Source organism: Syngnathus scovelli, chromosome 16 (genome assembly GCF_024217435.2).
Source record: "Syngnathus scovelli strain Florida chromosome 16, RoL_Ssco_1.2, whole genome shotgun sequence".
In the NCBI taxonomy this organism is placed as follows: Eukaryota; Metazoa; Chordata; class Actinopteri; order Syngnathiformes; family Syngnathidae; genus Syngnathus; species Syngnathus scovelli.
The window spans coordinates 1,170,974-1,196,947 of record NC_090862.1 but is presented as its reverse complement, the minus strand read 5'-3'; the positions used below and the strand labels follow the sequence as shown (position 1 = coordinate 1,196,947).

General features: G+C 44.1%; 6 protein-coding genes across 9 annotated transcripts; 2 read left to right on the top strand and 4 right to left on the bottom strand.

Moving 5' to 3' along the window:
* Window positions 1-14: 14 nt before the first annotated feature.
* mmd2a (monocyte to macrophage differentiation-associated 2a) lies at window positions 15-4,980 on the top strand. The gene is made up of 7 exons (XM_049744149.2): window positions 15-416; window positions 2,556-2,637; window positions 3,239-3,399; window positions 3,653-3,727; window positions 3,832-3,933; window positions 4,015-4,084; window positions 4,174-4,980. The coding sequence occupies exons 1-7, from the start codon at window positions 310-312 to the stop codon at window positions 4,372-4,374; spliced, it is 798 nt and encodes a 265-aa protein (XP_049600106.1). The 5' UTR covers window positions 15-309; the 3' UTR covers window positions 4,375-4,980.
* ap5z1 (adaptor related protein complex 5 subunit zeta 1) lies at window positions 4,916-9,981 on the bottom strand. Of its 2 annotated transcripts, XM_049744069.1 has the most exons (18): window positions 9,835-9,981; window positions 9,535-9,672; window positions 9,223-9,403; window positions 8,996-9,149; window positions 8,785-8,897; window positions 8,541-8,712; window positions 8,353-8,400; window positions 7,825-7,965; window positions 7,722-7,759; window positions 7,488-7,650; window positions 6,872-7,050; window positions 6,647-6,789; window positions 6,442-6,560; window positions 6,250-6,377; window positions 6,071-6,168; window positions 5,876-6,008; window positions 5,440-5,654; window positions 4,916-5,363 (listed from the first exon to the last, which is right to left on the bottom strand). In XM_049744069.1, the coding sequence occupies exons 1-18, from the start codon at window positions 9,873-9,875 to the stop codon at window positions 5,060-5,062; spliced, it is 2,508 nt and encodes an 835-aa protein (XP_049600026.1). In that variant the 5' UTR covers window positions 9,876-9,981; the 3' UTR covers window positions 4,916-5,059. The 2 variants fall into 2 exon arrangements, with proteins under 2 accessions (XP_049600026.1, XP_049600027.1); XM_049744070.1 differs by lacking the exon at window positions 8,353-8,400.
* Window positions 9,982-10,372: 391 nt separating this feature from the next.
* On the bottom strand, window positions 10,373-18,470 carry slc29a4a (solute carrier family 29 member 4a). Of its 2 annotated transcripts, none has more exons than XM_049744102.2 (12): window positions 18,365-18,470; window positions 16,318-16,412; window positions 14,997-15,363; window positions 14,309-14,440; window positions 14,137-14,250; window positions 13,651-13,779; window positions 13,444-13,518; window positions 13,087-13,355; window positions 12,484-12,604; window positions 12,215-12,402; window positions 11,897-12,137; window positions 10,373-11,824 (listed from the first exon to the last, which is right to left on the bottom strand). In XM_049744102.2, exons 3-12 carry the CDS (start codon window positions 15,232-15,234, stop codon window positions 11,688-11,690), a joined length of 1,644 nt encoding a protein of 547 aa, XP_049600059.1. In that variant the 5' UTR covers window positions 15,235-15,363; window positions 16,318-16,412; window positions 18,365-18,470; the 3' UTR covers window positions 10,373-11,687. The 2 variants fall into 2 exon arrangements, with proteins under 2 accessions (XP_049600059.1, XP_049600060.1); XM_049744103.1 differs by having other exon boundaries at window positions 18,420-18,438.
* atp5mf (ATP synthase membrane subunit f) lies at window positions 18,432-19,610 on the top strand. The gene is made up of 4 exons (XM_049744168.2): window positions 18,432-18,575; window positions 18,957-19,064; window positions 19,128-19,244; window positions 19,479-19,610. Exons 1-4 carry the CDS (start codon window positions 18,560-18,562, stop codon window positions 19,505-19,507), a joined length of 270 nt encoding a protein of 89 aa, XP_049600125.1. The 5' UTR covers window positions 18,432-18,559; the 3' UTR covers window positions 19,508-19,610.
* On the bottom strand, window positions 19,291-22,027 carry cpsf4 (cleavage and polyadenylation specific factor 4). Its single transcript, XM_049744148.2, has 8 exons — window positions 21,601-22,027; window positions 21,445-21,495; window positions 21,161-21,313; window positions 20,983-21,078; window positions 20,744-20,837; window positions 20,556-20,628; window positions 20,329-20,487; window positions 19,291-20,222 (listed from the first exon to the last, which is right to left on the bottom strand). The coding sequence occupies exons 1-8, from the start codon at window positions 21,701-21,703 to the stop codon at window positions 20,154-20,156; spliced, it is 798 nt and encodes a 265-aa protein (XP_049600105.1). The 5' UTR covers window positions 21,704-22,027; the 3' UTR covers window positions 19,291-20,153.
* A 302-nt stretch (window positions 22,028-22,329) lies between these two features.
* On the bottom strand, window positions 22,330-25,838 carry shmt1 (serine hydroxymethyltransferase 1 (soluble)). 2 transcript variants are annotated; one of them, XM_049744114.2, is made up of 12 exons: window positions 25,507-25,838; window positions 24,849-24,965; window positions 24,633-24,778; window positions 24,413-24,528; window positions 24,081-24,241; window positions 23,889-23,970; window positions 23,581-23,793; window positions 23,395-23,508; window positions 23,152-23,274; window positions 22,961-23,077; window positions 22,779-22,889; window positions 22,330-22,694 (listed from the first exon to the last, which is right to left on the bottom strand). In XM_049744114.2, exons 2-12 carry the CDS (start codon window positions 24,939-24,941, stop codon window positions 22,522-22,524), a joined length of 1,449 nt encoding a protein of 482 aa, XP_049600071.1. In that variant the 5' UTR covers window positions 24,942-24,965; window positions 25,507-25,838; the 3' UTR covers window positions 22,330-22,521. The 2 variants fall into 2 exon arrangements, with proteins under 2 accessions (XP_049600071.1, XP_049600072.1); XM_049744115.2 differs by having other exon boundaries at window positions 24,849-24,966; window positions 25,511-25,838.
* Window positions 25,839-25,974: the final 136 nt, after the last annotated feature.

Genomic DNA, 25,974 nt, shown 5'->3' with positions numbered 1-25,974 from the left:
GAGGGGAGGAGTGATGGTTGGCTGCTGGGTTATCATCGGCCAGGAGAGGGGAGGAGGGATTACATGCTCAGTCCGGCGGAACATCCTCCAAGCACATCTGAGACTCCGCACAGAACTCTGCGCAGACCCACAAGACCACCACCAGCCATGCTTGCGAAATGGAATGCAGCCTGGGTCCACTCTCACGCTGCTGGTGAAAAGTTGTGGTGAAGTCGAGGAGACGCCGCTTCTGTCGTTGTTGTGCACTCGCATTGGCCGAACCGAACCGAAACGAACCTACAGGTTGTTGTTGTTGGGCCGGCTGGACTTATGTGTTTAAGCGCACGGCTGTGGGACATCCGGAATGGGGAGTGTGTAGACGGAGACTCGCACGCACACGCGCAAAAGATGGACGTGAAGGGAACAACATTTGGAAGGTACCAGTCAATCATTCTGAATTCGTTTGTTTTAAGAATTGCAATTGCACCCGAGCAAGCGCACGCACGGTCCGAGCTGGAGATTGGGATGGAATGACAGCATCTCAATCTGAACTTTTTTTAAAGTTAAAGTTTTGCCTTTTCACTTTAAGATGCTCTTCTATTATTATTATTATTATTATTATTATTATTATTATTATTATTATTATTATTATTATTATTATTATTTTAACCTGTCCTGTAAAACGGACGTGACTAAAGTACTGGAGTAGAAGGACAGTTAATTTTGTTAAAAGCAACAAAAACATAACAAAAAAAAGATTAGTTTTTCCACCATTAATGTGACGTACAATTCAAGCAGGGAAAAAAAAAACTTTTCCAGTCAGGAAGTATAAACACTGTTCAGGTTATAGATAACATTAATGGTAGAAAAAGGTTTGAAACAATTTAACTTAGTTAAATGTTGGGTTTATAATAACACAGGTATATGACATTTGAAAGAGGTGTGTAGACTTTATATTCACTGTAGAAGTAAGATTTTAACTAGAAGAATGGAAACAACAGGTAGGGAAATGGAGATTAGGGCAGGATAGGACAGCTTCATACCAAATATAATAAAAACAAAACATGCACCATCATGTGCACATGCATGGGAGATTGTGATAGTGTAATCGTGAGAATCAGAGTTGGAGTCCCAGTGGATTTCAACTTGAGCATTACTGGAAAAAGAAATCGCTCTCAGCACACAAACACACACACACACAGTTTAAATGTAACTGATCCTATTAATGTACGGAATGTGCTGAAATGGGCGATTATGGCCAAGCACTTACTTTTTGTGAGAAGTACGCACATGTACACACTCACACATTCATGCACATTATCACACACACACACACACACCTATGGGCATCTACAGTACATGCATGAGTGTGTGTGTGTGCCCAAGCCAGAAAAGAGAATAGTTGCGCTGATGCTGACAACAATGTCTCCTCTGATCAGTCTTCCCCTCCCTCCAGTCCAACTACACAAACACACTCACGCACAATTCCGTCAGAAGCAATTAGAGGACATCGCAGTATAACACGCAGGTCCATTGATGGCTTCACAACAGCGCAGAAAAAAACACAACAGAGCAAAGTTAAGCGAGCTCCCGGGCGTCATCATCAGTTGTCTTTATTTATTCTTTTTATGACACTGGTTAATATTTACTTTCCCTAACTCATGTGTGAACCTCCAGGGAGTTTGTGTTGCAGTGACAAATAGTCAGGAAGTGCGGGAAAGGTCTGAGGAAAACATCCTAAACTTCCTTCCCTCGACGTTATTTGTTCTTTCCGCCTTGTGAATTGTACAAGCGTTACACAAGAGGCGTTACACAAGAGGCCTTTTGTCTTCCATACTCGGCGTTGTGTACCATAAATGGTTTCAACAAACAGATGTAGTGGAGGTGTGCTGGGGGGCGAGACGCAAGATCGGCGGCATGTTTGCGCGCATGGAAATGCTCGCCATGTGGAATTAAATAACACAGCTGAGCCACGCAGACGCACCTGTGGCCCTGCTGTGTGTGTGTGCGAGTTCATCTCGCTGCATTAAGTGTGGTTTTGTAACATCTCCAGATGTGTTTCCTCTTCCTGGGGATTAATATAGGATTAAACGGCGCACACAGATGCAAAGCAAGACGAAGGCACGGTTAGATAACGCAGCTTTTTCTGCAATATTGCTTCAAGATGAAAATCTTGGGTGAGATTTTGTCAAAGGGATTTATGAGTTCACAAATGATCCGGTGGTCTATTTAATAATAGTGATTTACAGCTATATTGTTTTTGAACTGTAGTTTGGTTACACTTTGAATATTTTTTAAATATGTGTTTGTAATTATGTTTTTACTAAATGATCAGCAAAAAAATAGACATCATAGAATGTACAGTTTGATACTATTTACATGAGATCAGACTCCTGTTTAAATATGAGCTCACAGGTAACCATGGCAACATAGACTCCCAAATAACGATGGGGCTTTTTAAAAATTCCCACAACGTGATGTGGATTAGCAGCATTTAGACCCTGCAAGAATGAGTTCCAAAATAACAAGCGAACATCAATTCTCTGCTAATGACCAACTAACACGTTCTCTTTCAGGTTTATGAATTGCAGGGCGCCAGCCAATAAGAGATACCAACCGACCGATTATGAACATGCTGCTAATTGCGCCACACATGGGGTGAGTGATGCAAAAACACACAAATGAATTCTGGAATGGCTGTGACTCAGAGCGTTTTCTTGCTTCTACGTGCCCAGCAACTACTGTACATTTGCGCTAAGTGATGTCAGTTGAGGATTGAGGCAGAACACTGAGGATTTGGGGCTCTCAGCTCGGGACAGTGGGCTGTAATCCGGCATTTCGCCTGTAGCGTTCCCTAATCTGCTGTAATCCCCCAACTCTTTCGGCCCTGGGAGTCACAACGAGTGAATGAAAGATGGAAGAGAGTAGGAGGAAAGCGTAGTCACACCGACACGACGGGAGCGATATCGCAAATGTTCACCTTGGGTAAAGCTCGGCGGAGGAGGAGAGGGGCAGGAATGTGAACAATGTCAGGAAAAGCAAGACACGCAAATGTTCTCACACTGAGCACAGTGAGAGAAGAAAAAAAAAAGGAGGTTCAAGGTTTTTCTACTCAGTATTGTGTTTTAAAAAAACAGGGAGACCTTGACAAAAAATAACCGCATGTTGAGGAAAAAAAAATTTGCAATTATAGTACAGTACTAGTAGATTGCACATTGAGTTGCGGTATAAATAAAGTTTCCTTGCCTGGCTTTTACAGTTGTGGATCCTCCCAAGCCTGCTGGGTGGTTCGGTGCTGTATTTCCTGTCAGGGGACCAATGGCATCGTGTTGCTGCTTGGCTTTACGGCAGCGGACTCACTGGCCTCTTTGTCACCTCAACGCTCTTCCACGCTGCTGCCTGGAAAATCAGCCACCTCAGGTGTGTGCGGGCGAGGTAGAGTCACATGTGGCATTTGTGCGTGCAGTCACACACACAGTTTATTCCTTATACTGTTAATTATGACATAGCCAGAGGTGTTAAGATACTCACCAGATGTGACCTGGCTATGAACTATGAAGAAAAACGAGGCCACTGAAATGTTGAGTAACATTACATAACTTGAGTTTGATCACATTTGTTCAGACTAAAACTAATATGGAGCGATGGATGCTTGTCTTTTTACCTTTTGCAGGAAGGTGGAGCAACTTTTCCACATGTGTGACCGCATGGCCATCTACTTCTTCATAGCGGCCTCCTACTCTCCCTGGTAAGTCTGTTGACGAGACAAACGAAACGATGATGCGACGCGACGGCCGAGCGAGGTCACGGCGGAGGCGCTGTGACGTTTTACTGTGTGACGTGCGTGGACAGGTTGATGCTGAGGGAGCTGGGCCCGTGGGGGTGCCACATGCGCTGGCTCATCTGGGTCATGGCTTGTTTGGGATCCATCTATGTCTTCTTCTTCCATGAGAGGTAACCACATCGGTGTAAGCGAACTCAATCGAAGGTGCTGAATAACAACCACGTTGTTGTTTGAACCCATTCGACCTGCAGGTACAAGCTGCTGGAGTTGCTGGGATATGTGGCCATGGGAGCTGTTCCTGCTCTGGTCATTCTATCAATGGTATTATACACACAATGTGAAATAATCATTGAAACTTTATTATTATGAAAGTATTACATCACGAATGTATCATGCATATCATGTTGCAGATGGACCACGCAGGAGTGTGTGAACTTGCCATGGGTGGGTTCTTCTACGCCGTGGGTGTGGTCTTCTTCAAGAGCGACGGCTTTGTCCCGTTCGCCCACGCTATTTGGCATCTTTTCGTGGCAGCCGGAGCAGGTATCCATTACTACGCCATCTGGAGGTACCTCTACTTGCCTCGGCCATTGCTGGAAACCTCCAAGTGATGCGGAGACGTTCTCGTACGGAGAGAGTTACTGGTTGAGAAAGCACAAGCTCGGCGGTTTTAGATAAATGAATACATGAATCACTAATCTGGTTTTTATTTCAGGAAGCCTAATCTTAGCTGGTAATCAAGCAATCATTTTGTTTCATGACCTCAGTTACAGCATCTAATGATGTTCAGATGACCAATATTTGGTCAACTAGTTTTAAGACCGAAAGAAATATTTAGTTTGATGCACTTTGGTATCCTTTCCACTAATAATGTGCCAACTATTTCACTTGGAATAACTGAAAGCAAATTTCTATTCAAATGTAACAAGAAGTCGAGTCACAAAATACGAATAACAGTGAATTGATGACGACTGTATTATAAATTGCATGTTTCTTTTCTGATGTTTTTGTCAAAGCACTTTCTCCTAGTCAATGTCTGCATTTCCTGTACGCCTAAAAAATGCTGTCATGCAAACACTTGAGCCATTTTCTAACTGGGCTCTGGAGACTTCGGATATGTCTGTTTCTTTTTTTACACAAATCAGATGGATCTATTTTGTAAATTTTTATTTCTGATATGTCGCAACAAAGAATAAAGAGATAATATATTACACTGATGGGGAGTATCGTTTTTGATTGCTTTGATGTATTTACAAAAAAGTGCAAAAAGTGTCCAAGTGTAAAGAGTGTGAATGTTTACGTGCTTGTGTGGGGTGACGGCGAAGTCGGTGTGTGTTGAGCATGTGACGCGTGCGCCTGCGTGAGTCTGGTGAGCGCTCGCAGTTGGAGCGGCATGGCCACGTTGGTGTCTTGGTGCCACCGGGGCGCGGTCACGTGCGCCGGTGGGTTTAGGACGCTCTGAGCCACGCCGGGCATCTTCAGGAGAGCGCACAGCTCCTCCCCGAGAGTCAATATGGAATCCAGGTCCTCGTCGTCCTCGCACCAGGAAACGGACCCTCCGCTGGATACGTTTCTCAACTTGGAGAGGAGCAGCGACACCCTACCATGGACACAACAAACATACATTGACGTCCAATTACCACCGATTCAAAACGTGCAGTCATCTCCAACGGCACCTGGGTATCAGATCGTGTGATCGGGACGCCAGTTTAGCGAGGGCGCTCATTAGAGTGGTGATGGCGCGAGGGGCGGGGCAGCCAGTTCCTGAGTGCGGGGCAGATGATGTGATTTCAAAAAGCACTGCCTCCAAAGTCTCAAAACAGGACGTGATGAGCTTCGTGGAGCAGCGAGAGTCATATGACACAGAAAGGTACTCCCCGAGCACCAAAACCTGAAAACAGATGTGAATGATTTTTATTTGGCACTGAAACTAAAATGACAAAAGTATCAGGACAACTAATAGGAAGTGAAAACAAGCAATATCGGAGCCCCGTGGTCTCCTCTTTGCGCCTATGAGGGATTCCACTTTCCTTGTCTTAAATCCATCCATGTTGTGAACTTGGAGCTGCCGCATCAGTCTGAAACTACTCTGATCAATTTTCTTCTTCTTACCACATGTGTGTAGACTTCTTGTTTGTTGTACACGTTGGACGTGGTCCCGGCAAACTCCAGCAGCTCGTGGGATTGGTCAATGACCAAAGACGGGTGGAGTTTGCACAGATTAATCAGCTGACGGCTGAACACTCTGCAGATACAATGTGCAAAGTTCGGTAAGACAGACAGCGGATCGGCACGCTTATTGCGTACCTGTGTATCTCCGTGATGTATTTAGGGTTGTTGAGGAGGAGGCTGCTTCTCTCCAGCATCACCAAAAGGACTTGACCTAAAAGGGTCCTGTCGGCAACCTAAAACAAAGAGCCGACCATCTCTGAGTCTTATTCAATTCCCTTTTTCAAACGCAGTTCGAGAACATTTCTTTTCCTCACATTGATGACAGTGTTGAAAAAAATGTGCAGCAGAATCGGGACGGTCTGGGCGCACTGTACGACTCTCGGCCAATCGGCAGCCTCGGATAACAGCTCAAGGAGCGTGCTCAGTCGGTCTATTGTGTCACCTGTGGAAAACGTCAACAATGTAATACGCTCAGAATGTTTTGGGTCAAAATATCATGCGCTCACCTGTGCCCGCTTCACCTCGAAGCAGAAAGAGGAAAAGCCCTCGGAACGATGGATTTCGGAATGCGTTCATTGATGCCAGGTGGCGCCCTCCCGGATCGGAAATGGGCAGACACATTGATCTGGGCACACAGTGAAAAAAAAAAAAAAAAAACTCAATTGCCATGACATGATACTATATGTATTTGCTCATGTGCCAAATGGACACCTGTGTTGCAAGAGCAGAGTAGCCGAAAGACAGGGGAGATCCAGCAAAGTATGCAGCAGCTCCAATGCAGTACTCGATGTCACCATAGAGGGCAGCAGATCAACAAAGTCATCAATCACTGTGGGGCTGTCCCACGCTAAAAACTGCAGAGACACAAATCAAAACCTTGAAACCACAGGTATGTGTTCGCAAGTTGGGGCAGCAACTTTTTCTCCGGCATTTCACCTTGAGAAGATTTGGGAAGTGCCGTATGTACTGGGGAACTTGGAGTTGCACGTTCTCCAGGTTTAGTCGCAGAAAGCGCAGAAGCTCATGTGCCAGGAAAGGGTCGTTGAAAAGCTCGGCAGGGAACCGACCCAAAACTAGGTTCCATACACAATCACAGTCCACAGCGGCCAGTTCACCTAAACAGAGCAACAACAACAAAAAGAATTTAGTGCAAAATAGGTCAACTTAAGTTTACCAGTAAAGCTTACAGTGCATTTAGGTTCATTTTGAAATTTCAAATTAAAGCCAAAAGAAAAACAAATAATTGGCTGGAGAAGCATATGAAGGACAACAATCTCCCAGCATTTTTGTCTTCTTTCTCCTTGGCAAGTGAGTGAAGGCAAGTTTCCTTTCTGACAAGCCACATCCTATTTTGGTTGTCACGCTACGACTGTCAATCAGCTAATCAACACACTGCAGGCACAAAGAGGGCCAAAAGATGCTCCTTTAGTCATCTTCACTTTGGTCATGGAAATGTAAAGAAAAATCAATGATACGAATATTTTTGGAAAAAAAGGAAGTGTTATTATAAATGACAGTAGTTGGGCCAACACATATGAGTGTATATACGTGCCATGATTGAGATAGAACTGCGCCACAGGCAGCAGGACTCGAGCGAATGACAAGTCGGAGCTGAGACGACCAAAAAGCGCCTTGATGCACGGGAACACTCGGTAGACAAAAGACGGATCCTCTACGCACACCGAGTCCAGGATACACACGGCTTCCACCAGACACTAAAAGACAGCAATAACGAGATTACGATTGCAACGTGTTGACGCCAGCGGCGAATGAAAGTTGAGCTCACGGCTTTCTGCAGATCCGCGTCTGTCTTCTTCTGAGCCTCTGCAAGACACATTGAGGGCTAAAGAGAAGAACCAATGTCCATTTTTAAGATGACAAACACATACTGCGATCACTCTGTTCGATGAGGCGCTGGCAGTACTGGAAGGCCTTCTCTCTTAGGCGCTCCTTCGGAGGCAGCAGGCGGCTGGACGACGACGTGACGGAAACCATGGAAACCACAGAGCCGTCCATCTCCGACCGATCGTCTGCAAAACAGCAGGTCACAAGTGGAGGTGATTAGGATTGACCGCGCAGTGCAAGTTGCGCCGTTGCCATGGTAACGGGTTCACTGAAATTACAAAGTGCAATCAGATGAGGACTTTGCAATTATAGGAAATAAGATCTGTGTGGCATACAGCTCATAGAAGCAAGTTCTGCTCATGCTGCAACAATTGTCATTCATGTTGATATAAAAGCAAACTGGAGGCACAAAAAGTTAGATTTCAGGGCTTCTGGTGAGACGCTCAAGTGTCATCTTAATGATCAGACACAAAGGGCAGAAAGCTTCTAAGTGTATTATTCATTTGGCTTCTTCGTGGCACATGCGGAAGGAAGGAAGGAAGGAAGGCGGGAGCGTCAAATCCACTTCTTACCATTAGAAATTGAGTGAGAGAGGGAGAGACTTAGCTGTAATCTGTTTGCTGTGGAATCATAAAAACAGAGGTCATCCTGACTTATGTGTTGTTGTAGGAAAACAATAAGGTGAGAAATTTCTTTTTTCCTGCCTTGCCTGCCACCTGCTGTACAAGTGAACCGCTTTGCATGAATGCTGACGTCTTACCAGTGTCCGCTATGGCGCCACCGGGCACAGAGTGGAATGTGAGGAGCCAATGTCGGAGCATGGAAAAGGAGTAAACGTTCATCCATTGGTCTTCGGTGAAGCCTTGACCAACACACAGCACCGTGAAGAAATCGCCCGACACCGTCCCGTCCAGCTCGGCAATAGGCAGCGGCTAACGGGACACGAATAACAAAAGATATTTGTGCAAAAGCGCTATTGTTATTGATACCAGTTTAATGCGTACCTGACGTGACCTGGACCCCGTGAAGAATCCTCCTGAGGAAGCCCCGCCCCCTTGCGTGGTACTCGCATAACGCAGCCAATCGACAAGCTTTTTACTAAGGAGGGTTACGTTATCTGAAAAGTGATTCACATGCATGACTCATTGAGGGTTGGGGTTAAAAGCTTTTAAACACTAACAATAAAAAAAAAAGTATATCAATGTTTCCTGTTACCTTCGGTGAGGCTCTCCGGGCTGTGTGTGAGGATGGAGTTGACGATCGGCAGGGTGTGCGGGAGCAAGTGCGTCGTCGGTCCTTCTGAGGGTCGGTTGTCCAAACCGCGGAGGAGCTGAGTGCAGAGAGCTGACAGATCATCTCCAGATTGAGCCTGTTTGGAGCAGAATGTGGGCTACTCGTTCATAGTGCTGTGACAATTTCAGCCAAATAAGACATGCGCGCACCTGAGCAAGCAGCACGGCAGCTGCGTGAGTGTTCAGTTGACTGTTTCCGTCCTGGTTGTAGTTCTCCGTCCGAGCAACGAGGGGAAGTGTCTCTCTGAGAACAGCTGAGCTCAGCACTTGAAGTTGCTCCACAGGGGAAGAGAGAAGCGATACTAGGCTCTTGTGAAGTTCAGGAGGCAACCTAGAAAACATTCATCAAACAGGGTCTATTTGGGGAACTACGTCGACAATGTGGATTTGGAAAGAAAATATAGTGTTCTAAAAGTTAGCTAAAGTACATAAGTGACAGTTTTGGATAGTTGTCACACTTACGTTCTGGTGTATTTAGTGGCAAAAACGATGAGACGCAGTCTTTGCAAGGAATCAATAGTCTCGTGACTATGCTCTTTCCCCTGGAGCAACTTGATTAATCGACTGTAAAACTTCTGCAACTCGGACTCCTGAATCTCCCTGAAATGAGGACACCCACACTAATAAAATCATCACTGACATTTTGGTTATATTTGTGTCAAGTAAGAAAGATGGATGCTACTTCTCTATCACCTAAACAGAGGCAACATAATGTTCACGTCAAATAAGTGCATGTAACGAGTAGCTGTTAGGTCGCCTTACCTTGCTTGTTTAATCAAGCTTTCGGTACCATTAGAATACATAATTCCGGTGTCCAAATTCACAGACTGCGTCTTCCGAAGGTCGGTTTTTCGACCGGTTGTTTATTTTTTAGGCTGCATGATGTCATTTCCGGAGCGACTGGACGCCATGTCACGTGACAAACCTACAGTATGAAAAAATGTGAAAAATAACTATGAAAAGCAAGGCTTGAAAAATAATCCAATGAAATGAATAGGTGGGTTGTGTTCTGGCCGTATTCCCGTAACCTTAAGGCTGTAATGAATTGAATGATTTCTTTGCCAGCCTGAGGTCATCACCATGGAAACTGTCGAAAGTCATTCGTAGTCCGATGCTGCCCCCTGCAGGTTAAAACGCGTCACAAGCGAGAAAGCGGTTCATGTAGCAACTTAAATTCATCTATTTTGGTCTCACTACTTTTTAATTTTTGAGCACACCACTAAAATAATTAAAGCATCAGAAGTGTATTTTTTTTCAAAAGGGTTCTCAATATCCCCCCCCCAAAAAAAATGAAATGACATGCTTTGATAATAGATTTATTTTCCCCATTCTTATATGCTCAGTTTCAGTAAACGCCAGCTGTAGAGCTTAGCTGACATACAAAGTGCACTGCTATTCATCTTTCCACCACCAAATATTACTCAAATATTCCATAAACCCTCAAAACGACACCAAAAGAAAACAAAACACAACTGAACCAATACAGCTTGAATAACAGAACACTAAAGAAAAGGAAAAAGCCACAGGAGACAACTTTGGATTCAGCAATATATCATCTGAAATGTTCCTATGTTGACTAAAAGCTATTTGATTAACTTTGCAAACATAATATAACAATGGTGTCATGTTTTGCTCCTTCCATTGCTCAAATATGGTTAAAATTGACTAAACAAGGCCAACCCGTTCTGAAACGCTCAACTGTTTTTGTCCCACTGCTCCACACGATTATCTAAAAGACAACAATAGCCAGGAAACACAAAGAAAGTTCCACATCTTTATACGTTATACAGAATTAATGAACTAGAAAAATGTCAGTAGCCCTGGCACATCGACACTCTTTTAAATGTCATTCTTAAATATATTTACAAGGTTCTGACAGTGACACATTTGATTTTACATTCCCTCTTTTCTCAGTTAATAACATGACTTGGAAAAAGGTAGCTATTTTTGGCACATTGTTTTACCCCTCATAATGTAACATTGACCCAGGGGAACCTCCAAAATTGAACATGAATGTTCTGTGGTGCAGCTTGATTTCAAAAAAATTTTTCAATAACACTGTGATTTCATTTTTTACAGTCTCAAACTATCGCCATCATTAATTCTTTATAATATTGGTCACCATCTTTTTTGAACGTGAGAACAACTTGGTTTGTTCCATTTTGGAGGTTCCACTCACATGGAGGACATTTTAGCTAAAAAAAAAAGATATATCACAAGATACAAGACAAAGAACACTGAGCAGAAGCTGGTGGGGACAGATGAGCAATATGAAGAATCGATATGGTTGATGTTAGCTAGTCAGATCAACGTTACTTTACGATATAGTTGCTCAGCCTCTAACTTGAAAAATCAAATAAAACATAAAAATGTCATTTTGAATGAGAAAATGTCACTTAAGACAGTTTTTCATCCACTCACAGTGATACACTCCAAAAGGACGACCAATGAAGATTTCGGGAGAAAAGTCCATTGACATCCCCGAACTCTTCGCTCACTCATCCTGGCTGGAGATTGGAAAGATATGAAATGTTATTTCCTTCAAATCAGAGAAGGCGACCCTCTCCTAATGTTGCACGTGTTTGCGCATAAACACGGTTAGCATGTGAGGACATTCAAAGGCCGGTAGTGTTAGCCTGTAAGTGGAACGTGGAGAAGCCTGATCCGGGAGGAGCCGTGAAGCTGTAAGCCGCGTACGCCACAACCGAGCCCACCATCAAGCCGGTCATGTAGGAGACCGTCATCACGTTACCTGAGCAAAAAAAATACTTCATCACAGGTCTGCAGTGGATTTTTCAGCTGTCTCTACCGAAGCCCATCTTACCTGCAAGCTCCCTCTGTTCCGGCGCCACTTTGCCAGCAGCCTGAATCATAGGCACGGAACCAAAATAGCCGTTGGTGACGCCCATGAGCAGGGAGAAGAGACACGGCCAGGCGGGGTGGGCTAGGGTGGGCGCGTGTGCCGGGTACACGCACATGATGAAGAGAGGGATGAAGACAACTCTCAGGCAGGAGAAGAAGAGCAGGCGGCCTCCGGACCAGTCGTAGGGCAGCGCGGCCAGGATCTGAAAACATACCATGCTTCTTAAGCTTCTTGTTTTGGTTCCATAACCCTCAACGTTATTCGTAGGGGTGCCCAGACCTTTCCGACAAAGTCGGACATGTTGAAGGTGGCCATGATGAGGATGGGCAGCCACTCCCCTAAGGTGTGGTTCCTCATCTCGGACTCCAGGCCGGGGAACAAGCACAGGGTGATGCTGTAGGTCACCGCGATGGAGAGCATGTAGGCCCAGATCACGCGGGACACCACGTAACGATGCAAAATCAGGTCTGGTCAGAGAGGACCAGATTAAATGCTGAATTAAAAGTGGGTTGAGCACACGTGAAAAAAAACAACTTGCCGATACATACCTCGAACACCGGGCCAGGTTCTTCTGATCTTGATTTTTGGGGCGTCAAATCGCACATACGTCCCACCGACATAGTCCTCATTGCCGTCTTCTGTTGTGGGTGGTCCCATTCCGCCGTTCCCCTGAGGAGGAACCGGCAAGATTTTCACATCAACACTTGATGACAATCATCAGTCGGCTTGTATGTCTTCTTGTTTTGTTATGTTTGTCCCCTCCTAATTTGGCTGCATGACTTCATCTTATTTATAATAGCTATTAGCATGTCACACTGACTGACTGCATGTTGATGTCAACACACACGCACGCACGCACGCACACACACACACTAATCCATTAGTTGATTAAAGGGTCTCAAGAGCCAGAAGGGAGCACTCTTCCTGATTATAGCCACGATGTGGAGCACTGCCTTGGTTTCCCCTGGCAACCAACACAATGAAATCCGTGAATCATCTCCTTAAATGCAGAGGCAACACACACTGCACAAAGACCAAAGTGGGATGCTCCTTTCACACAACAGGACATTTTTGTTTGGAGGCGTCCAGTGACAATTGCCAAATCTGTGCCTTGGCTCAAAACGTGTGGTAAACATCAGGCTCCAACTTACAAATTTAACCTCCTCCGCCGTGACGTCGTGATGAACCCTGTAGCCGGTGGAGTTTCCGTGGGGGTCATGACCCTTTCCCTGACCCCTGCCCTGGCCTTGGCTGGTGTAGTAACGGATGAAGCGGGAGCGGCGCACCAGCAAGTGAAGGAGGAAGCACAGCATTTCCATGCCGATGGAAATGAGGAAGAAGATGAGAGTGTTCCTCCTCTCGTCTGGGATCAGCAGCTTGGTGAAGATGCGCGATAAGGAGATGATGACACCGGCAGTGCCTGGATGAAGAAGAAGATGAACGTATTGACATGCATGAGAGGAAGTCGGAGGTAAGATAGTGGGACACTTGGATATTTTTGTACTCACTCTCTCCGGTCATCACCCCCTGTGTGTATCTCTTGGGCAGCATCCCCATGTAACCATAGAAACTGGACTGCTGAACTGGAAATGGATGAGGGAGTGGTGAAGACAGTCAATCAGGGGTGGGGTCAGTAAATCTGATTTTAATTTTATTCTATTAATAATAATTATAATTATTTATTTGATTTGATTGACTTTTGCTGATTCACTTACCTGTACATCCAAAGGCAACTACTCCCACTGAGACCAGGTTGACGATATAAGCTTGACCGGTAGTGAACTTTGCCAACCAGACATCAAATATGCTGACAAACATCAGAGGTCCCAATGCTAAGATGTAGCCTGCACAAAGAAGCAAAACATACATCACGCTTAGGTCAAGATCATCATTCTTCAACCCAAACTTTATTAACCTCAGTGTTGAGTCAAGTGGAATGAACTCAGTTATCCTGCAGGGGGCACTGTAGTGCAAGATTACTGTTATGGGCTACTAATCTAATCTTGTAAATCAAATTCAGACCAAATGTACCATTTATTGTTCTATTGTTTTCCTCATGTGCTTACATATGCGCAATTTTATAACCAACTAAATTCCTCATATTTTATATGATATTCCTAAAATGCTGCTACTTTAGACTTATTCATTTTGTAATTTGACGCTCAGGTTAGTTTTTCTCTGTAGGTTAATTTGCGACTCACCCACAGTGATTCTGGTGTGCATGCTGAGCCTCTCCACCAGCACGTTGTTGAGAAGGACGGCCAAAAGAGCAACCAGGATGTACGTCAGGCTCATGTCGAACACGATGGACGTCCCTGCGTTCATACATTGTTTACGTGCCTTCATAAAAGTTGCATCACGTTCACATCGTACCTCTGAACTTGTGGTGAAGGTAGTCGACGTCTGTGATGAAGCTGTTGTAGGGCAGCAGGAAGCCCACTCCAGCCAATAGCATTGCAAAGTAGATGCCATGGTAACGGTCGTCAGGGATCGGCTCCTCAAAGTCTGAGCGGGAAGGAAGGTAGGTAGACCGGGGTTATTAAGAAAAAGAATATCAAATGACACACTGGATCTTCATTAGAGTGAATCAAAAGGAAAGACGTGCAAGTTCTTCTGTTCTTCCTTCATTTTTGTGACTGCTTGAATCAGGAAATTGTGTGGATAAAAAAGGACTTATTGAGCAAAAACTGACAGCATGAATTTTCCCCTCTGACATTCATGTTAAGAAGAGCCACAAGGTTGGCTGCATCTGTTGGCTCAGAATTTTGATTACCCCAACGACCGCCCACCCGCCGCTGCTGTGTGTGTGTGTGTGTGTGTGTGTGTGTGTGCGTTTGTGTTTCACTCCACCAATATGAAGTAATTGACAGCCAGTGGGGAGGATGGAGGTTATCTGATTAGCTTGGCATCTCTACAGCGTGAATGAGTAAGCAACACGGCAGTTTTCTGTTAACAAGGTTCTTCCTCGACATCGACACATGCTCCTTCCCAAATGTTCTGGTGTGCAACAGTGCTGCTCCTTTTTAAACTGTAGAAAATGGCAGGTCCGATAGTTCCTCACCGGGCTCAGACAGCGCCAAGACGCCTCTCTCCGGGACATCTTTGCTGATCTCCTCCTCCTCCAGCTGGTAGGAGTCAAAACTGTAGCTCTGCACCACTCCGCTCTCTCGTCCATCCCTCCATCCTCCCTCTCTCCCCGCATCCCTCCATCCGGCTCTGCCCCCATCCCTCCACACGTCCCTCTCCTCGAGCGTCTGCGCCGGGGTGGGCCTGCGACGCTCTGCTCCCATCACGTCCATCTTCTGCAGCCAAGTCGGACGCTCGCTAGGCGCTTCCGGGAGCGGGCATGTTGCACACGACTGTTGCGGCGGCGGCGGCAGAGAGGCGGGAAACTATTGGATGATGCAAGGAGGCGGGAACCATGGGAACTAAATGGAAAAAGATGTTGAGGGAGAAAAGACGAGAGCCGTCATAAGCCTTAATAAATGGAGACAAGCCAAGGTTAAACGAGACGTGGGAGCTTTTGTGCGTGTTTGTGTGTTGCCTATTCACTGACAAGCAAAGTGACAAAAGATGCACGGCTGTGAGCCCACAGAAGCCAGCTGAATGGAATGCAGCCAGCAAAGCAGAAAAGGCAAACACAAATTGTGTCACGAATTAAATATTTAGCTACAAATTAACGGTGTGATGTCAGTCTCAGCACTTTTTTTTACAGCTTACAGAGGGAGTCAGTACAGTAGATACAATCTACGTAGAATGGTTTTAGGTAATATTGTTTGACAAACAGAATGTAGTCTGTGCTTCCTTATTTTTTTATTATTGTTTTTGACAGCTCTCAAATCAAACTACAATCAGAAAATAAACATACCATTATAAGAATAATTACGTAATGTATAATTATAGCTGCCATACAATGAAAATTGACGCAGCTAATTAGTAAAGAGGTCATGTTAGGTTTATTCCCTGAGGCGCGCTGATTGGGTTAAAAGCTCCTGTTTATTTGCAGCTGGAAGCCATTCCAATGACAACCAAGTGTGGGCGCCCGCGAGCTACTTGCTTTAAATAATAAAAAAAAGCATTAATTGAAGCGTAATCAAAGATTTTGCATCTTTTTAGAAAAAAAATCATTTTAACACATGCAGATCTATTTTTATTTTTTGTGCCTAATCCTGTGCCTCTTGAACAACACACATTATTGAGAACTAACCGCGCGTGCATTCTAGCGCCGTTTTAGAAAGAAAAGCAAACGCTACATCTGAACGACCAATGCAAAAGACGATTGTTTGTTTCCAGCTGCGCTTTCTCCAATTATCCTCCCTTCAGTCAAGTTGCACGATACGATTTTTTTTTTTTTAAATGCATCGACAATAACAACAGGTTACCTCCGTGCCAAGGCCGCTTCTCCCCTGCCCTGGTGGCTGCTCAGTCGGTCTCCATCCAGACGGAGCCTCGCGCCTCCTGACGCAGCATCCAGCGGCTGAGGAGGAAGTGGATGAGAGAGAGAGAGAGACAGAGAGAGAGAGAGAGAGAGAGGGGGGGGGGGGCATTCGCTGCTTAGTCTCGTCGTCGCTGCAGTTCTTCAAAGTCCTTTTACTGCAGCTTTAAATCATGCACTTTTGACATAGTTATGTAGTGGTGCCATATTTTAATTCATACTTATGTAGATATATATTTTTAGAGGAAATTAGTGATGCATTGGATTGGAAGTCACCAATCTAATGCATCACTAATTTCCTTCTTACAATGCTGTCACTGCAGCTTGTGTCACTTTAATCAATTCTTATTTTAATTCTGTGCGACTCCTGCATGCAGTATGTGCTGGAATATCTTTTGAAAGGAGAATAAAAAATAATAAGAGACCCTGCAGCGACATATTTGCTGACAATTAAAAATCAAACAATATTAAAGTGAATGTTGAGTTAAATCATGCTATTCTTTTGGAAGAGCGAGTTCGAGACACAGCAGCAGGAGTCAACCAAGTGAAGAAGCCAGATGAAAGCCAAGAGAACAGCTGCAGATGTTCGAATGGATAGATAGATAGATAGAGAGATCAAGGGTGGGCATGAGGGAGACAGATGGAGGGGAAAAGCAGGAGGTAGTGGAGCGGTAACTTGTGAGCTGATGAATATAAGGCTTGAAAAGGTGGGAGAGAGAGGCAGCCCGGGTTACATATTACATGTGGTAGTACACTCAACAATATAACAATAATTCAAATCAATAGAATAATCAAAGCAGTTACACTGCACTAGCTCACTTTCAAGAGTGTGAGTGAAAGAATTTAATGAAGTGGGCAAGGCCATTAGCGCTATTCAGAACAAAATAGTCCCTCGAGAGCTTTCCCACGCGGGCTCCAGTATCTTCCCGTCCATATCTCTCATGTGGTAAATTTCCTTTGAGCCTGTGAGCGCCTCACAGCAGGTTCCGCTGCTCTAATGAGATTGTGGTAGAACTAGGAGACAGTCCCATAGAGCTTCTCTGCGTGACTGATGTGTCCCATGTTGTTTGACCAAACAGAAGAAATTGACAGAAAGTGGTTGCGTATTAAAAAGCACCCCCCCTCCCCGGCTTATTTATCGTTCCATCCTTTTTTTCCATTCCTGTCTGCTCTGCTCCCAAATGTGTTGTCTTGTCTTTCCTCTATTCTGACCGAGCGCTTCTCCCGCCTCCACCTCCATCTCTCTCCATCAGCTTCAAAGAGCTGTCTCTGTGGCAGACCTCCAGGGCACCTGGCTCTTCAAGTGGAATCAAATCATCCATCTCACACTGGTTCCCTATGTATGTGTGTGTGTGTGTGTGTGTGTGTGTGTGTGTATAGCCAGTACACACTGCTTGGAAGTGCACTATGGCCCAAGGCGGAGTTGCAACAGACAAGCCAAACATAAAAATACTGGACAAACAAGTCAATCTGGAAAGCAGGGTTATTCTTTCTTTTCTTATAGAATTAAAACATGTCGCTGCTAACGTTAACAATCAAAAATCAATCTTTTGATTGGTGTGTTTTGATTAGGGTGTAATGTTGTTGTTGTTTACAATTGTCACTATTATGCAATAGTTTAATTGATTTTCTATGCATATGACAGGTAACAATTTCAAATGTACAGCTACAAGCAACTACATTCAATCAATTTGTGGCTAGTTGTGAGCTGAAAAGCTCAGGTGGACAAAAGAACCCAAAAGTACTTGTGTGTGTATAGCAAAATTGTCTAGCAAAAGTAGATTTACTTAAAAGCTGGCAGAGTGTAAGACATTCATAAGGCTTCCATCTAATTAAAGTCATTGCAGAGAAGCTGGCAAATCACTCTAATAAAGGGAAGCGGAGAGTCTTGGGAGAAGGCCAAAACTACTACTGTGCACAATGTGTGTGTGTGCGTGCGTGCGTGCATGTATGTGTAATGATCTATCCTTCCCTTGCGCCCAGCCTCCACTCACACATGACCCAAAAGTTGTGTTTTTTCTTTCTGCATGTGTAGATTCTCAGCCAGACCTTCAAAAACGAATAGGTAGTATTCATCCATGTTGATGTCCTCCTGTGAAGAAAAAAAACTACATTAGCTCCCAGAGTGCACCGCGGCTTATTTTCCCATCATCCTTTGCAGCTCAGCCAGCCGAACTGCACCGATCAAGATGGCGGACAGACCAGGTAGCTTAGCGTGTCCTCTGCACAATTATCCACAATCGTGTCACTTTTGTGGTTTTTATTAATGAAACAATTCTGCATTTGTGCATGATTAACATGTTTTATGCAGTCAAATGACCGTAAACGAATCGGTTTTATGTGTTCGTTAACTCGGAGGCCGTAGTGAATCCTTCGAGTCACGTCAAGGACTTTGCGCGTCATTGCTAATTCTGTTGAAAAATAATGGAATATGGCAATTGATTAAAACACTAACAGTCTGATATACGTTTTTCGTATTCCGATCATCTTGCCAGTGCGTGCATTGCTATTTTGGCTAAGCTGACATTGTTTTGGGGCTGTCATTTAATCATGTGTCTAAAATGCAACCTGATTTTCTCTTTCTAGTTCCCTTGGCTGAGAGGCGTCTGATGGAAGTTAAACTGGGCGAGTTGGGAACCTGGCTCGGAGGGCGAGACTTCACCCCTAATGGGATCATCTCTGCTATCCGCAGAGGTGAGAACACCCGCTTTGACTTTAGACCCTTGCTCCATTTTAATTTTTGAACATCTTTTTCAGGCCACGACAGATACTACAATAAGTACATTAATGTGAAGAAGGGAGGCATCGGCGGCATTGCTATGCTGCTCGTTGGCTACGTGACCATCAGCTACATTTGGGAATACGACCACATAAGTAAGAGACTCATTTCCGCTGTCCACTTGCGAAAAGATGAATACTGTTGAACATAAAATATGCACATTTATTATAGACATCACACAACAAATTCTTTGCCTGCTTGATTGAGAAAATACAGTAGTTGGCTGTGGACTTATGTCGTGATGGTGGCATCAAAACACAAAGCTATTATTGATGCTGATTAAATGAGTTTGGAAATTGTTTCCAATTGTTTTCTGTCTTCTTTTGTAGAACATGATCGCTGGAGGAAGTACCACTAACGAGCCATCAGAGCTTCAGGGAAGGACCTTCCAGCTCCTCCTACTCTTTGCTTTCTCAGCTCATTGTGTTCAATATTTGACCAATAAACAATATTAAAAGTTATTGTGGGTTTTGCCTTGATTGGGAAAAAAATGACAAAAAAGATTGAGGATTTCCTACACATTTGAGGATGAACCATCTATTTACACACTGACAATTTGTCCTCACACGTCATATTAACATGAGCAACTTTTTACTCTATAGATCCGGTGATGAGTGTAGCTGCAGTCTCTTGTAAATTATGATTTTTGGGATTTTACCTCTGTGAACTACTCTGCAAGTTTTGAATTGACAAAGGCTAACATAAGCACAAGTAATAGAAAACTAGAAATAAGACACTACGGATAAGTCCACACCGCAGGTCTTAATGCTCAATTCAGACTTTGTGTGTGTGTAAGTGTCCACATATTCTCAGTCTGGCATCTTGATTTTTTTTTTTCCCCCCACACTGTATAAAAGACAAGAATACCAATTGAAGCAATGTGAATCTCTCTTTGAATGAGTAGATTGACCAGAAGTGGGGAAGAAAAAAAAAAAAAAAAATCGCAGGTTGTTTCAGGCCATTCTTCAGAGTGTCAACCTGTCAACTGTCCATCTTTCCTGTTGTCACTGCCCACTCAAGAAAGCAAGATGGCCTTTATTACACTTGTTGGCGTAATGGCCCTTTTCTCCACACTGCACAAATGGGACAAAAGTAACAAAAGCAAGAATGAGTTTTTCCGTATTTGTGTTTTTAGACAACAGCAGCACATTTTTCTATACATGAGAAAATCTTCATCACCTTGTAGCAGGTGACCTGGTCCAGTGGTCGAGGCCCTCTGTTGGAAATGAGATGATTCTGTTGAGTCACAGGATTGGAAGAGTTGTTCTGCAACCGCTGGCCCGGGCTGGCGTTGGTCAGGTGGACGACTGAGAATGACGAGCGGCCCATAGACGCCGTCTGGAGCATTCAAAGCAAGGAGAAATGATGAAACACTTGAAGACCATCATCATTACCACGTGTCTCACCTTTGTCTGATTTTGGTTTTGTAGTGGCAGTGGAGGCTGCTCAGAGGCTCCCATTGGCAATTCAAAACGAGGGCTGGCAAGAACAAAAAATAAAAACTGACATTTCAGGTTTAACAGAAAGGTGCAAATTGAATTTGTTTTGCTTGCGGATGAGACATTTTGATATTCAATGCAAACTGTATACATACTGCATAAATTTGCATGATTTTCCTTCAGGACAGAAGCCCACCAGATAGTTGACACAAATCACTCTTCTTGTGTGTCTGTGTCTACAGTCTGGACCTGAAACGGGAACATGAAGAACCCATTTTGTGCATTGTTTTTTTTTTCTTGTGATTTGACATTTGGTATGACAACATTTGGTATTTGCAACATACACACATACATGTCTGAGTGTGCTCAATGAGCGGCTGCATTAAGGACCTACCGTGTTTACAAAAGCCTCGATCATACCAGGGACAGTCCTTAATCTTGGATTCAGGATCGATGTGTAGAAATGGACATTCCTTGTTGCTACACTCACCTAAGGGAGGTGACACACATTGTCCACTTAAAAAACACGCTCTCTTATTATGTGTTACAATACTCCGATCGTGGGAACACACCAAACTTGGAGTAGAAATAGCATTCAGGCATCTTTGTCATGTCGTACTCATGGAGGAACTCGCACTGGTCTCCTTTTTTGCAAAGTCCTCGGAGCCAGTGCTTGCAAACTACTGTCTTCTCTCCACTGATGTGACGGAAAGGACACATGCCACCTAGTGATGCAATGGAAACAAAACATGATAAATGCACCATTGCATAAGCAGATCATGTATTCCATCCAATGTGAATTAAAAAAAAATAGATATGTAATATTACTGATGATTGTTTGGTGCTTTGTTTTTACCTTTCAAGCATGCAGCTCTCATGAAGAACTCACACACAGCAGACCCGGATTCTAAGGGGGCGGGGTGGGGGGCACATAGGTCAAAGCATCAGGTTTTAGTGGTCCTGACAGCAGATCTGCTGTCACCAAACTAGCTGTTAGCATGTGACCACTTACTGTCCATGCCGGGGAATGGCAGAGGCTGAGCCCCCAGCTGTTGCTCCACGGCAATCTCCAGGTCGAACTTGATGTGGTCCGCGCTAGCCAATAAATCCTGCATGGTTGAAGGCGATGATTTCGTCGAGTCCCGCTATGAAACTAAACGCCTCGGTTAGCTTACAATTGATATTATTAGCCGGTCATTTTTTGTTCCACCCCCCCCTCAGCCGCCAATAAAAAGCTAGCCAGGCTAGCCCTTGAGCTGAAAACGCCAGGTACGCTCACCAAGGAAACAGTCAGACACGGCTTTATTTTGTCGAACAAAAGATGTAAACTCGGGATTGGTTTAAAAGTTTGTTTTTGTCTCAGACCAGTTCTCCGAGTAGCACGAGAGGCGCGCTGAAACAACCTATGACCCAACAAACGCCACTTCCGTTTCCTTCGAGTGACTTTTTTGAGTTAGTTTGCAAGCAGTGTCCAAGTCCGTTACCGCCACCTAGCGGACTGGACGAAACAGAACGGCATCTTGTCTTCTTTTGATGACAATAAGAGTGTAATATTTTTGTTTAGGTTTTTACACATATATATAAATATTTGGACTAGCTCATTCATGTTTCCATTTCAATTCCAGCAGGGAATTCATATTTTGAGGCCTCTTATAAATTTAACATTAAATGCAGCATAAACTGATTCCGAGTAATAATTCACATGATGCTAAATACCAGATAATGTGCACAACTCATAAAATAAGGAGAACTTTGAGAATTTTAATGAATATTTAAGCTTAAATGTATCCGAAACATTGAAAGCAGCAGCGGATGACGTCACATTAAAAGAAATCCAAAGACGTATAACCGTGTATCAAAGATATCGTATGCAGGAATTCCACCTGCAAGGTTGTGTGCATTAGTTTGCGAGTATCAGTTGAGTCATCATGATTTATAACTCAGGGAGGCCAGGCATGGGAAAATGACCAGCAAAAGCTTCAACTTCTGCCTTGATCTCATTCACACGCAGCTGGAACTTTTCTTCCTTGGCCAATGCCTGGATGAACTCCTTTAGAGTGGCCTTAGGATCCAGACTTCTCTGCACCTCCAAGGTCAGCTCAATACCTGAGGGGTAAAACAAAGGGAAGCTGTGGGCGCTCTCGACATTGGAATTCTACTCCCTCCATGATGGAGCTGCACATTCCTAACCTCTGTGAAGGAAGTCTGCCACTTTCCTGAAGTCATCTTCTACCAAGCCTCTGGAGGTCAGAGCTGGAGAGCCAAACCTCAGGCCACTGGGGCGCAAAGCACTTTTGTCTCCTGCATGAAAAGAGCACTCAGTATAAATACAAAGTTGCAACATCAGCCCTGACCTATAAAACAAATCTTACCTGGGCAGGTGTTCTTATTACAAGCAATGGCGCAAGCTTCCAGAACCTTCTCAGCTCGTCCTCCATCGGTTCCTTTGTTGCGCAGGTCCAATAGGATCAGATGATTGTCGGAACCACCTTAATATGTAAATAAAATGATGATGTTGAGAGATTTCTTGCCAACCGATGTGTCAAGTGTCAGTGGCACCTACCAGTGACAATCTTGTAGCCGTGCTTAACGAGGGCAGCGGAGAGAGCTTTGCAGTTGACAAGAACCTGCATCTGATAAGCTTTGAACTCTGGTGTCATGGCTTGTTTGAGAGCGACGGCGACACCTGGGAACGTAAACAGAAAGAGCCAGCATTGATATGAGCAAATTCTACTCATCATTCATTCATTCATGGCTCAAATTGAATTGTGACACATCTGGCATTTAGCTAGTGGCGTAAATGGACCTGCGATGGCGTGGTTGTGTGGTCCACCCTGCAGCCCCGGAAAGACGGCCTGATTGATTAACGACTCAAGATTGTACAGAATCTCTTTCCCCTTGGCGTCCACGCTGCGCACACCTGAAGACAAACGGATGAAAATAAAACGACCTGCTCGATAACTCAAAGATTTGAGAAGGGAAGAGATTTGACCTTTCCTGAAGAATATCAGTCCAGCTCTGCAGCCGCGCAGCGTCTTGTGCGTCGTCGTGGTAACCATGTCACAGCAGTCAAAGGGGGACGGCACGACTCCGGCGGCCACCAGTCCGCTGATGTGCGCCATGTCGGCCATCAGATACGCGCCGTTCTCGTTGGCGATCTGCCTCATACGGGCGTAGTCGAGGTTACGGGAGTAGCAGCTTGTTCCTGTTAGCGGAAGGAAAGGAAACGTTTGTCTGAATTTTCATGTTTCAATTCGTTATATGTATGACCTAACAAAGTTTCCAAAGCAAACGAGAAACCTGCAATGATGAGTTTGGGATGGAAGAGGCGAGCATTTTCTTGCAGTCGATCATAATCGATGTAACCAGTTTCGGGATTCACCTGAAACCAGAACATCTAGTCTGAGCAACAACAACTCTCTCTGACAAGTAAGTGTGACAATTCAGAACAATTACTGAAGTGAGTGTAAGCAACCTTGAGCAATCAATCACCTTGTACGGCATGGACTCAAAGAAGATGGACGTTGCGGAGATTTTTTTCTTTTCAGTCATGAAACCATGTGTCAGGTGACCTCCATCAGGAAGGTCCAGGCCCATGATTCGACCATGCGGTTCCACAATGGCGGTGTAAACAGCAAAATTGGCAGGAGAACCTACACGGAGAAGCATTGACATTTCTTATTATGCCATTTGAGAGCCATTCATTTTTTTATATTGCTTATTCCCATAATTTGGTGTGCAACCTGGAGAAATAAGCACACGAAGAACTAGCAAACCCTGATTTGAAGCCACCTAAAATGTTACACCATATTTTTATGGTGTACCTGAATATGGCTGCACGTTCACGCCCCATTTGTCAGAGTCCAGACCGTAGGCCTCAAGCGCCCTCTTCTGGCAGAGTCTCTCCAGCTCATCAACATGCTCAGTTCCACCATAGTATCTACATTGAGACCATTGTGAGCGTAAAAAACATTTTTTATTCTAAAGAACAAACAAATCTCACTGTACCCCTTCTTTAATTCATAAATAATTTTACAAGTGTACCTCTGACCAGGATAGCCTTCAGAGTACTTGTTGTTCATACAAGACCCCAGAGCCTCCAGAACAGCTCTGCTGGTGAAGTTCTCCGAGGCAATCAGCTCCAGACCGTACGTCTGCCTGTGCTTCTCCTTTTTAATAATAGAGAAGACCTGAAACACAGATGTGACAGGTTAATAGCATTTTTCAGAAATAGTCAAAAACATTGACATAAACACTGACCTCAGCGTCATTGACAGACAGAGGTTCCAGCATCATCTTGTTGTGCGAGTCCCACGCTTCCTTGGTGACATTGTCGCCATTTGTTAAAGACATGGTCGTTGTTGTTCTTGCACAGCGCTGATCCAAACAAGACGACATACATTTTATTTACTATCCATGAGTGTGAGAAGAAGCAGCAGCAATATCATCATGCAATACAAAAAAATGCCTTTTTTTTTTTTTTTTTTTTTTGCATTTATTAGAAGTTGACTATTCATTGAGGTTTGCAAGCTTTAGTTCACAGTTGACTGTTACAAAACTTGAAGTTGCGTTGGGTAAACTTTGGACCGTTGCATGGACAAAGCAAACACGAGCGTTCAAAATATTATGCGCAGTCTGGTATCTTATGTAACTTGTACTCATAACTTCTTTAAATCACTAGATGTTGTTTACATTTGCAGGGAATGTCAAATCCCATTAGGTTTAAATGTCATAAAAGGACAGCCATTGCAGCATTAAAAAAAAAAAAAGAAAAGAAAAAAATCACATGGTCAGAGACGTTCAAAGTACAAAACCTGTCTGGTGCTTTTGTGTGCAAATCATAACTATGATCAGATTTAGACATTAACTTTCAAGATTACCCTGGCACTGAAATGTTTTAGTCAACGTTCGAACTCACCCTCCAAGGAAAAAAAGTAGCGGCTGAAGTTGTCAAAAGCAAAAGTAGAATCACGGGGTGGGCGGAAGAGGGAGGGGCAACAACACCATGCTGACGGAAGGTAAAAGTCCGCCAAAGTTTGGACCAATCAAATGCGTAGTTCTTCTTCGCTTATTATTGTATGCGTAATATGTGCCCTTGAGCGCCACTGTTGACCGGGAGTGAGTTCTATAAGGGCACAACTTACCTCAGATTCAATTTAAGTTTTGCAATTTAAGTTAACTTGATATCTATACTAGTCTACAATAATCATAAAAATGTAAATGTCATAAAAGTAATGACCTTTTGACCACATCTCTGATCATAATTGTAGTGACAATTTAAGAATCAACCTGATTAAGGCAACAGTTACTGGAGAAACAAAACACACAAAAAATGGCTGTATTATCCCATCAAATGTTCATACCAGTTGACTCCAAATGAAATGAA

What these genes read in the sequence shown, in the direction of transcription:
- mmd2a (XM_049744149.2), top strand. Translation starts at nt 310, where the DNA reads ATGTGTTTAAGCGCACGGCTGTGGGACATCCGGAATGGGGAGTGTGTA. An exon ending in TGGAAAATCAGCCACCTCAG is followed by an intron (nt 3,400 to 3,652) that starts GTGTGTGCGGGC and finishes TACCTTTTGCAG; the next exon opens with GAAGGTGGAGCAACTTTTCC. An exon ending in GTCTTCTTCTTCCATGAGAG is followed by an intron (nt 3,934 to 4,014) that starts GTAACCACATCG and finishes TTCGACCTGCAG; the next exon opens with GTACAAGCTGCTGGAGTTGC.
- ap5z1 (XM_049744069.1), bottom strand. Translation starts at nt 9,875, where the DNA reads ATGTATTCTAATGGTACCGAAAGCTTGATTAAACAAGCAAG. An exon ending in GCCACTAAATACACCAGAAC is followed by an intron (nt 9,404 to 9,534) that starts GTAAGTGTGACA and finishes AATGTTTTCTAG; the next exon opens with GTTGCCTCCTGAACTTCACA. An exon ending in TCGAGGTGAAGCGGGCACAG is followed by an intron (nt 6,378 to 6,441) that starts GTGAGCGCATGA and finishes CGTTTTCCACAG; the next exon opens with GTGACACAATAGACCGACTG.
- slc29a4a (XM_049744102.2), bottom strand. Translation starts at nt 15,234, where the DNA reads ATGGACGTGATGGGAGCAGAGCGTCGCAGGCCCACCCCGGCGCAGACG. An exon ending in AGTTGCCTTTGGATGTACAG is followed by an intron (nt 13,519 to 13,650) that starts GTAAGTGAATCA and finishes ATCCATTTCCAG; the next exon opens with TTCAGCAGTCCAGTTTCTAT. An exon ending in GGAACAGAGGGAGCTTGCAG is followed by an intron (nt 11,825 to 11,896) that starts GTAAGATGGGCT and finishes TTTTTTGCTCAG; the next exon opens with GTAACGTGATGACGGTCTCC.
- atp5mf (XM_049744168.2), top strand. An exon ending in CATCTCTGCTATCCGCAGAG is followed by an intron (nt 19,065 to 19,127) that starts GTGAGAACACCC and finishes CATCTTTTTCAG; the next exon opens with GCCACGACAGATACTACAAT. An exon ending in TTGGGAATACGACCACATAA is followed by an intron (nt 19,245 to 19,478) that starts GTAAGAGACTCA and finishes CTTCTTTTGTAG; the next exon opens with AACATGATCGCTGGAGGAAG.
- cpsf4 (XM_049744148.2), bottom strand. Translation starts at nt 21,703, where the DNA reads ATGCAGGATTTATTGGCTAGCGCGGACCACATCAAGTTCGACCTGGAG. An exon ending in GCCATTCCCCGGCATGGACA is followed by an intron (nt 21,496 to 21,600) that starts GTAAGTGGTCAC and finishes CCGCCCCCTTAG; the next exon opens with AATCCGGGTCTGCTGTGTGT. An exon ending in AAATCATGCAAATTTATGCA is followed by an intron (nt 20,629 to 20,743) that starts GTATGTATACAG and finishes TGTTCTTGCCAG; the next exon opens with CCCTCGTTTTGAATTGCCAA.
- shmt1 (XM_049744114.2), bottom strand. Translation starts at nt 24,941, where the DNA reads ATGTCTTTAACAAATGGCGACAATGTCACCAAGGAAGCGTGGGACTCG. An exon ending in GAAGGCTATCCTGGTCAGAG is followed by an intron (nt 24,529 to 24,632) that starts GTACACTTGTAA and finishes GTCTCAATGTAG; the next exon opens with ATACTATGGTGGAACTGAGC. An exon ending in ACACAACCACGCCATCGCAG is followed by an intron (nt 23,275 to 23,394) that starts GTCCATTTACGC and finishes TTACGTTCCCAG; the next exon opens with GTGTCGCCGTCGCTCTCAAA.